Raw genomic sequence first — 10,890 nt, 5'->3', positions numbered from 1 at the left:
CTCTTTCCCACTTTGTTGAATTCACATAAATTTCCTTCATGCTTTAATTGGTTTAGCTTTTATATTTGTCATTGCTTTCACTGTGTCATTGCCATGTAGGAAAGTTCTGATGATAACAATCTAGTCTTCCTTCTAACCTACTTATTCTTTCTTAAAAGTGTTGTATTAGTCAGGGAAAGAAGTAAAGAAAAAAAAGATTTCTTATAAGATACTGGCTCATGTGATTATGGAGACTGCTGAAAAGTCCCACAGTCTGCCATCTATAAGGTGGAGACTCAAGAAAGCTGGTGGTGTACGTTAAAGACCTGAGAGCAGGAGAGCCAGTGGTGTAGATGCTAGTCCTGAGTCTGAAGGCATGAGAGCCAGGAGCACTGAGGGCAAAGCGCTGTCTCAGCTCAACCAGCCAAGCAGAGAGCAAATTCAGTCTTCCTCCATCTTTTTATTCTATTCAGGTCCTCAGTGGATTGGGTGATGCCTCCTCACATTGCTGAGGGCCATCTGCTCTAATCAGTTCACCAATTCAAATGCTAATCTCTTCTAGAAACACCTTCACAGATACTCGCAGAAATAATGTTTAACCAGACATCTGGGCATCCTGTGGCCCACTCAAGTTGACACACAGAATTAATCATGTCGTATGTATTATTTTCAAAAAAGCATCTGCAATAAATTTGTATAAATGCTTACATTTAGATATCATGTCGTATGCCATTTTTTCTAGCACTTTTCTCTAAATGTCTTGGTAACTCCATTGTTTGGTACTGTAATAATTGGATACCTGCCATGGGAACCTAAGTTTTTTGTGTGTGTGCTAACGTGCGTAGAGACATACTTTTCTGCAGGGTGTAGTGTAGACATAGTGAGGTTGGGAGGGATTAGGCGTAGCAGTAGATGGTATTGTAACTGAAAGTGGGGTCTGGCTGCTGGTCGCTCAAAAGCCAATAAAGAGGCCAGGTTGGCGGAAAGGAGAATTTGTTTTGTTTTGGATGCTGTCAGTGTGGGGGTTGGGGGGTGGTAAGGGCAGACGTCTGTCCAGAGGCCGACTCCCACCACTGGCAGTCAGTGGGCAAGAGCTGTTATAGACAGAGGGAGGGGCTACGTGCAGAAACAGCACAGTCAGCTCTGACAGTCATCTTGAAATTGGTCATCAGTGGTCTGATCAGCATCATCTTGATTGTTTTAGGTACAGTTAATCTTCAGTTCTAGGGTCGGTTTGTTTCCATTTCTTTGAGGCCAGTTCTTGGAATTGTGGCATCTCATGGCTGCAGCCTGGTCATCATGTAGCTAACTTCTTCCACCTGCTGGGGGTTTCGGTATCTTTAAGACAGCTCACAGGATATGGCTCAGAATATTATCTACAGCCCTTAAGAAGGAACTAAAGATCCTTGACTGTGCTTAATGACTAAACTATTATTATTTGGTCTCCTTTGACTGTTTTCCTTTGTTTCTGCATTTTCTCACTTCTCTGATTAAACTTATTCTTTGGCTAAAGTTTTTCCACAGACAAAAGGCAGGTTGAGGACGTGGGGGGCAAGGACTATAGGGTCCTGCTCCATTTCAACAGGGTAGAGGCTAAGAGCAGATAGAGCTAAACTTTTATGTGTAAGGAGGTCCTGAAGTGAACTGCCTCTTTCTGTTATACTTTTAATCTGAGTTTTCTCAAGAGACTTTGGCTTACATGCTTCCTGGGGTCATTTTTAAAGTTGTCTTCCAGAATAGGAAGAGTGATGTAAAATTGTGTATAACTGCAAGCAGAAATATCCCCTCCCTTTTAAAAATGTATACTGTTTTAAATGGCTTCATTGCACACAGATATTGGTGAATGATAAGAATGTAAGTGTTGGTTCTGCAAATGAAAGACTATGTTTTCCACAGACTTCCCAAGCTATCACTGGGGAAAAAAATCTCTATGTAACTTTAGTGAATGTACAAAAGTTACCAAAGTTGAATGATAATGTATGTGAAAAGGCTTAGTAAGAGCTCTTGTCCCTTTGTTGATTCAAGAATCTGTATCTTAAGTCTGAAATCTAATTGTAAAACAATTAAGAAAATTGAGGATTTTATAAGATGGAACTAAAAAATAAGACGTTTGACATGGTCAGGTGAAAAGCAAAACTAAGATTTTTTTGTTTTTTAAGTGAGGGGCCTGATTTTTTTTTTTAACATCTTTATTGGAGTATAATTGCTTTACAATGGTACGTTAGTTTCAGCTTCACAACAAAATGAATCAGTTATATATATACATATGTTCCCATATCTCTTCCCACTTGCATCTCCCTCCCTCCCACCCTCCCTATCCCACCCCTCCAGGTGGTCACAAAGCACTGAGCTGATCTCCCAGTGCTATGTGGCTGCTTACCACTAGCTAGCTACCTTACGTTTGGTAGTGTATATATGTCCATGCCTCTCTTTCGCTTTGTCACAGTTTACCCTTCTCCCACCCCATATCCTCAAGTCCATTCTCTAGTAAGTCTGTGTCTTTATTCCTGTTTCACCCCTAGGTTCTTCATGACATTTTTTTTCTTAAATTCCATATATATGTGTTAGCATACGGTATTTGTCTTTCCCTTTCTGACTGACTTCACTCTGTTAGACAGACTCTAGGTCTATCCACCTCATTACAAATAGCTCAATTTCGTTTCTTTTTATGGCTGAGTAATATTCCATTGTATATATGTGCCACATCTTCTTTATCCATTCATCCGATGATGGGCACTTAGGTTGTTTCCATCTCCGGGCTATTGTAAATAGAGCTGCAATGAACATTTTGGTACATGACTCTTTCTGAATTCTGGTTTCCTCAGGGTATATACCTAGTAGTGGGATTGCTGGGTCATATGGTAGTTCTATTTGTAGTTTTTTAAGGAACCTCCATACTGTTCTCCATAGTGGCTGAACCAACTCACATTCCCACCAGCAGTGCAAGAGTGTTCCCTTTTCTCCACACCCTCTCCAGCATTTATTGTTTCTAGATTTTTTGATGATGGCCATTCTGACTGGTGTGAGATGATATCTCATTGTAGTTTTGATTTGCATTTCTCTAATGATTAATGATGTTGAGCATTCTTTCATGTGTTTGTTGGCAGTCTGTATATCTTCTTTGGAGAAATGTCTATTTAGGTCTTCTGCCCATTTTTGGATTGGGTTGTTTATTTTTTTGTTATTGAGCTGCATGAGCTGCCTGTAAATTTTAGAGATTAATCCTTTGTCAGTTGATTCATTTGCAAATATTTTCTCCCATTCTGAGGGCTGTCTTTTGGTCTTGTTTATGGTTTCCTTTGCTGTGCAAAAGCTTTGAAGTTTCATTAGGTCCCATTTGTTTATTTTTGTTTTTATCTCCATTACTCTAGGAGATGGGTCAAGAAGGATCTTGCTGTGATTTATGTCATAGAGTGTTCTGCCTATGTTTTCCTCTAAGAGTTTGATAGTTTCTGGCCTTACATTTAGGTCTTTAATCCATTTTGAGCTTATTTTTGTGTATGGTGTTAGGGAGTGATCTAATCTCATACTTTTACATGTACCTGTCCAGTTTTCCCAGCACCACTTATTGAAGAGGCTGTCCTTTCTCCACTGTACGTTCCTGCCACCTTTATCAAAGATAAGGTGACCATATGTGCATGGGTTTATCTCTGGGCTTTCTATCCTATTCCATTGATCTATCTTTCTGTTTTTGTGCCAGTACCATACTGTCTTGATTACTGTAGCTTTGTAGTATAGTCTGAAGTCAGGCAGCCTGATTCCTCCAGCTCCATTTTTTGTTCTCAAGATTGCTTTGGCTATTCGGGGTCTTTTGTGTTTCCATACAAATTGTGAAATTTTTTGTTCTAGTTCTGTGAAAAATGCCAGTGGTAGTTTGATAGGGATTGCATTGAATCTATAGATTGCTTTGGGGAGTAGAGTCATTTTCACAATGTTGATTCTTCCAATCCAAGAACATGGTATATCTCTCCATCTATTTGTATCATCTTTAATTTCTTTCATCAGTGTCTTATAGGTTTCTGCATACAGGTCTTTTGTCTCCTTAGGTAGGTTTATGGCTACATATTTTATTCTTTTTGTTGCAATGGTAAATGGGAGTGTTTTCTTGATTTCACTTTCAGATTTTTCATCATTAGTGTATAGGAATGCCAGAGATTTCTGTGCATTAATTTTGTATCCTGCTACTTTACCAAATTCATTGATTAGCTCTAGTAGTTTTCTGGTAGCATCTTTAGGATTCTCTATGTATAGTATCATGTCATCTGCAAACAGTGACAGCTTTACTTCTTCTTTTCCGATTTGGATTCCTTTTATTTCCTTTTCTTCTCTGATTGCTGTGGCTAAAACTTCCAAAACTATGTTGAATAAGAGTGGTGAGAGTGGGCAACCTTGTCTTGTTCCTGATCTTAGTGGAAATGCTTTCAGTTTTTCACCATTGAGGACAATGTTGGCTGTGGGTTTGTCATATATGGCCTTTATTATGTTGAGGAAAGTTCCCTCTGCACCTACTTTCTGCAGGGTTTTTATCATAAATGGGTGTTGAATTTTGTCAAAAGCTTTCTCTGCATCTATTGAGATGATCATGTGGTTTTTCTCCTTCAATTTATTAATATGGTGTATCACGTTGATTGATTTGCCTATATTGAAGAATCCTTGCATTCCTGGAATAAACCCCACTTGATCATGGTGTATGATCCGTTTAATGTGCTGATTCTTTAACTTTTCAATTTTTCTTTTAATCTAGGGCTGCAAATTAGTGTTATGATGAGAAATTATAAGAGCACAAGAGAAAGGTGGTTAAGGTGGTAGTTTTAGGTACAAAATATTGCTTGGATTAAATAAGCCCATTTGCTAGCATTGGTTGCGTCTAGAGTAACAGCAAAAGGAAAAAAAAAAAGAGAGAACATAAATACAACCACTTAAAAGAGGTAATATTGTTGTGATTCCTTTTGGGTAGATTACCAATGTCTGGTTGCTAAAGCAGTGGGACCCTTTTTAGTTCTTATTTTACTGGGCTTATTCATCGTAGTTTGGTAGTGGTTGACTACTCTGGCCTTGCAACTTTCTTCCCTTTGACTTTTTTTTTTTTATATTTATTAAATTTGATATTCCTCTGGGTTTCCCTTCACCCCTCTTCTTTAATCACAATGCTTTTGTACATTATTTATTTATTTTTTTTTATAAGCAGGTATTCATTTTTAATTAATTAATTAATTATTTTTGGCTGTGTTGGGTCTTCGTTTCTGTGCCAGGGCTTTTCTCCAGTTGTGGCAAGTGGGGGGCCACTCTTCATTGCGGTGCGTGGGCCTCTCACTATAGTGGCCTCTCTCGTTGCGGAGCACAGGCTCCAGACGCGCAGCCTCAGTAGTTGTGGCTCACGGGCCTAGTTGCTCCGCGGCATGTGGGATCTTCCCAGACCGGGGCTCGAACCCGCGTCCCCTGCATCGGCAGGCAGATTCTCAACCACTGCTCCACCAGGGAAGCCCCTGTACATTATTTTTAATAATATTACCCTCTCTTGATGATATCTACACTAAGACACATACTAGCAGTTAATGTATCTGTTGACTTCTCAGTACAAAACAATTCACCTTTCTCACCTGATTGCTAGATTTCCTCCTCATTGTTTACAAACATCAGTATCAACCAGTTTCTGAAACCAGGAAAAAAGATGCAGTTTTAAGTGAAATGGTGGTGGTATGCACAGATGGATACATAAAGCTTAGGTTTTTAGAGATATGATTAGTTTTTTCTGTTCTTCTTAGGATATGTGCAAGGAATGAGTGACTTACTTTCCCCTCTTTTATATGTGATGGAAAATGAAGTGGATGCCTTTTGGTGCTTTGCCTCCTACATGGACCAAATGGTAAGGTTCCCTTCCAAACTAATTGTGAAAATTTTAGTTGCATAATAATCTTATTATATAAGATTGATGTTTATATTTAGCCAATTATGGTAGAACTTAAAAAAAACTGCTGTATTTTGTTTGTTCATTTGTTTCTTTTTTAAATAGCCTTTTCAAGAGGCTTGGAAATGCTGGTATTGTTTTTAATACAAAAAGTAATAGTAAATGCCTATAGAACAGGAATAATCAGGATTTAATATTGGTAAATGCTTATGATCTGCTGAAGAACCATGAGTCATTATAGAATATTGATGAGATAGATGATTTCAGTTCTTGGGAAGTAGTTGAACTTTCATATCATCTGTTTCAGAGATAAAGCTTCGTCACGCCAAGTAATATCCTTACCTTTTGTGAACATTTTGTATTTTGTCATTATAGTGGCTGATTTTTCTCCAGATGTGTTTGAACTATTTGTAATGTTGACAGCTTCTTAGTTTTTTCCTAAGCATGCGATTATTAGAGTTGAACTGTGTCTATATATACATATTATTACAAGGAACATTTTATCTATTATCATTGATATATCTTGGAGACAGAGTTCTAGGACAATAGTACAGTATTAACAGGAAAATAGAACAGTCTTCTCAAGTAATCTATTAGAAAGGGGGAAAAAAAAGCAAAGGGGCTAAGAGCATATAAAAGCATATGAAATCCAAAGACCTGACTACATAGGTCACTGTACTGTTTCAAAATAAAATAAATATACTTGATGCTGGGCCTTGAGGGTTGGATATTGAAATGGCTTGCTTGCAAGGGAATAAAGATTTGAATATGTAGTCATATAAAATGTTTCCCTGTAGTGGAGAGTCTGGGATACAGATGTGAAATTTTTTGATTACTTCTATTTCTTGATTACTTCTATTCTTCCTCTCTTGCTTGCCTATTTTTTATTTCCCCTTCTAATTTGTCCCAATTTTATCTGTTTCCTCAAGTCTCTTATCCATGGTTCCAACTCATCCTCACTTCTCCTAGTTCTTTTCCATACTTGATAAGATACCATGAATTAATGTTTTTGGATTATTTGGAAAGATTATTAATTGCAGTAATATGGTAATATCATAGTTTGTACTCCTTACCTTTTTGATTGATTGATTTTACCTGCCTTCTTAGTTCCATTTACTCCCAGGTGCTCTAGAAACCTGAGGCATTTGTTACAAAGGTCTGTACAACTGATAAATAATTGTGTAGAAACTGTTGTCTGCCTTCCTTGTGTTTTTGTTGTTTATCCTCTTTTCACTAGAGCTAGTATGCACCTTGATAAAGGGGTCATGTCTTTGTTTAACTAGTTCTCTGATATGCTTCCAGAATTTTCCTGATGCCTGACATGAGGTTTTTGTTCAACAGATTTTTGTAGAATAAACACACGAATATTTCCCCAGTGCTTAGTTTAGACTTCTACTTACAGTAGGTATTCCAAGAATTAGCACAAACATACGGCATTTAGTGTTTTACAATAATAGTTTTCATAAAACTGAGCTAATATTGGCATGTTCAAATATATTGGCTTGTGGTGCCAAATACATACATACATGCATACGTGTGCATGTATTTAGGTGTCAAATGTAAAGACTACTTTCTGAACATCTGCAGTGTACCATTTCACAGTCTGTTTGTCATTTTTGTGTATGAAGGTTCAAGTTCTTTGTTCTGTCTCTTTCACGGTAAATGTTCTCTGTTTGCCTTTTCCATTGAGAATGGTCTGGGGATTTTTCTAGTCTTTATTCTAAAAAGATCTCTTAATATATTGTCTACTAACATCTTTTGCTTCATAATATTTGAATGAAAGGGCAATAAGTTACAATCAAAATAATCCGCACAATTATTTTTCACTGCATTGCTATTGTTTTGGTGTCCTTGAATCTGTGCTGCTGTTTGACTCCTTTTTGTTTTATGGATTTATTTAACATAAGTTTTAACTACTTTAGTGAGGCTGAATTCAGTGTCTGTAGGTTTACTTTTGTTGATATTTACTCACATCTAATGTAGGTTTAGGCATAGACTTTGTTTTCGAAATATAGAAATATTTGCAGAATGATCTGATGAACTTTATTATAGCCACCCTTCATTTTGCCATATAGTTTTGTCCCGCCCTTCCTTCTCACCCCCATCCACATATGTACACACACACACACACACCTGTATATATGTACATATACATATATGTATACATGCATGCATATGTGCATACCTATGTATGTGTATGCATACACATATTTATTTACAGTTACACTTGATGCCCTTTGTATATCCACTGTTGACCTCATTGCCCTTTCTCCAGGAGTAGCTACTTTTCTGAAGTCGGCTTCTGTCATTTTGGGAGTGCTGCTTTTTATAGCAGAGTGGGTAGCAGTGGCTATGCCATGTTGGTACTTCCAAACCAATTTTAGCTTTTGGTCATGTCACAACAAAAATTATGCTGTTAATCAAAGAGTTAATTCTGCCTTTCCCTTATAGTTCCATGTGGGAAATGTGAAGAAACTATATCCCAAAGGCTTGGCGTTAGTCTGTTAAACTATTTCGTTCACTAATTAAACTATTTAAACCCCTGAAGAGAAGCCATTTTATTGAGAATCAGTAGCCCTTAATTTTCAAAAATTTTTTTTACTAGGAATGAATGGTTTCTAATCAGATGGATACTTCTAATAAAGCACTATTATTGTCTCAGGACCGAGAAAAGAAGTGTGAAGGAGGGGATGTTGTTCTTAGGCTTTTCACAAAGGTTAGGGCAGTAGTTCACCATAAAGGGGTTAGAACACAAGGGTTAAAGGGATCAGAATCATCTAAGAAGCCTTTATTTTGGTGCACTCCCCATCCCCAAATCTTGCCTGAAGTGTTGGTAGGGAATCTATTAAACTTCAAAGATTATTTAAAACATGTAACCACAGTAGTTCTCAAACTTTATGATCTCAGGACCCCTTCACACTCTTAACTATTATTGAGGATTCCAAGAGCTTTTGTTTATGTGGGTTATATCTATTGATGTTTGTCATATGAAAAATTAATGCTAGGAAATTTATAAATATTTATTTATTCATTCATCTAAAAATGACAGTAAACTGCTACACCTTGGTATACATACATTTTTTTAATGAAAAATAACTTTTCCAAAACAGTTTACTGAGAAGAGGGATTATTTTCCATTTTCATTTTCTTTAATGTTTAGTTTAGTAGTTTAGTTTAATAGAACACAGCTGACTTGCATATCCGCTCCTGTATGCAGTCTGTTGCAATATCACACATCATATAGCCTTTACACTTATGGGGGAATTTAAAGTGCAAAATGCATAGATTGTGTTAGTGTTGTTATGAAATGGTTTTGACTTCATAGATTCCCTAATGTCATCAAATCTAAGAAATAATTAGCTGATTCTTTAACATGATATGTTAAAGCTAAAATTAATTTTATTTCATATGTTAAATTGAAGAAATATTTAACAATGAAGTGATTTGATAAAAGTCTATTTTCCAATGTGTGTTCCATTCACCCAGTCTCTTATTTGACGTAAGAAATAAGTATTGATATATCAGTCAGTCTACCCCTGCTGTCTCTGCATTATTCTTTATCTAAAAAAAAATGAATAGAGGAAAAAAATAATTCTTAGTTTGAGAGCAAAGCTTCCCTTTCCTCCTTTTTGATGTTGCTTTAGCATTTTAGTTAGTTGTGATTTTAAAATATAACCAGTGTGGTATAAATCCAGCATTTGTCATTATATTCATGGCATAGTTTTCGGTGATTATGTACTGTAAAATATTTATTAAATATAACATGTGATAACATTTATTTTTTTAAAGCATCAAAATTTTGAAGAACAAATGCAAGGCATGAAGACCCAGCTAATTCAGCTAAGTACCTTACTTCGATTGTTGGACAGTGGATTTTGCAGTTACTTAGGTAAGCTTAATGAAACAAAACTATACCCAGCAAATTGTAAGGTAATACTAACAGAGAAAAAATGTAAAGAGCTCTTTTAAAGATGTATATACTCTACCAGTGTTGCCTGGGTTCCTCTGAGGAATAAAAGTGTGGGACCAAACAGTCCTTGTATAATTTTGCCTTAAAACAGTTTATTTATAAAGTGAATTATAGTTGTCCCTCATTATTTGTGGGGGATTGGTTCCAGGACCCACCCGCCACCCCTATACCAAAACCTGAGGATACTCAAGTCCCTTACATAAAATGGTGCAGTATTTGCATATAACCTATGCACATCCTCCTGTAGACTTTAGATCATCTCTAGATTATTTATTGTACCTAACACAATATAACTGCTGTGTGAATAGTTGTAAATACAATGAAAAGACTATGTAAATAGTTGCTAGGCAAGGCAAATTCAAGTTTTGCTCTTTGGAACTTTCTGGAAATTTTTTTTCCAAAAATTTTCCATTCATGATTGGTTGAATCCACGGATGTAGAACCTGCAGATATGGAGGGTCAACTGTATTTGTTGTTATTTGGTGGTTTTCTTTGAAAGAAGTTAGCCTGCAAATTTAAATTGTTTCCTTGAATTAGTAGAAGGCAATTAAATTTATAGGACTTTTAATAGCCTAAGATGAATAGAAAAACTTGAGTTTGAAATAGGTCACTGTATTCTGAGATAATTAGCATGAGTAAGCCATATATATATTTTTTTCTGTGTAGAATCCCAGGACTCTGGATACCTTTATTTTTGCTTCAGATGGCTTTTAATCAGATTTAAAAGGGAATTTAGTTTTCTAGATATTCTTCGATTATGGGAGGTAAGTTCTTAACTTATTGTAAAAATTAATACTTTTTATGGAAACATTTTGTATCTGTAGAGTGTAAATGGATTATAATATCTTGACTGAAATTTCTAAAGCAGTTACATTCTGAAAATTCTAATGGTTTGTGGTCTCTCCTTAAAAAAAAAAAAAAAAAATTAACCATCTTGAAATGAATGTGTGGTCTTTGGAGCTTTTTTCTGTAAATCAAATCCTTGTGCAATTGGGTGCCAGTGAGTTCCCAGAACCAGTTCTCTGGACCACTT

The 10,890-nt window shown here is 36.3% G+C and overlaps 1 protein-coding gene across 2 annotated transcripts in view; it reads left to right on the top strand.

Moving 5' to 3' along the window:
- TBC1D15 (TBC1 domain family member 15) overlaps window positions 1-10,890 on the top strand; it is a 69,579-nt gene that overhangs the window by 53,053 nt on the left and 5,636 nt on the right. For both annotated transcript variants that reach the window (XM_007448771.1, XM_007448772.1), the window contains 3 exons: window positions 5,745-5,845; window positions 9,677-9,776; window positions 10,524-10,621. In XM_007448771.1, coding sequence (XP_007448833.1) covers window positions 5,745-5,845; window positions 9,677-9,776; window positions 10,524-10,621 — 299 coding nt within the window. The remainder of the gene's footprint in view (window positions 1-5,744; window positions 5,846-9,676; window positions 9,777-10,523; window positions 10,622-10,890) is intronic.

Source organism: Lipotes vexillifer, unplaced genomic scaffold, assembly GCF_000442215.2.
Source record: "Lipotes vexillifer unplaced genomic scaffold, Lipotes_vexillifer_v1.1 scaffold329, whole genome shotgun sequence".
NCBI classification, from domain to species: domain Eukaryota; kingdom Metazoa; phylum Chordata; class Mammalia; order Artiodactyla; family Lipotidae; genus Lipotes; species Lipotes vexillifer.
Note: the sequence above shows the minus strand (reverse complement) of the source record. Positions and strands in the feature narration are given on the sequence as shown.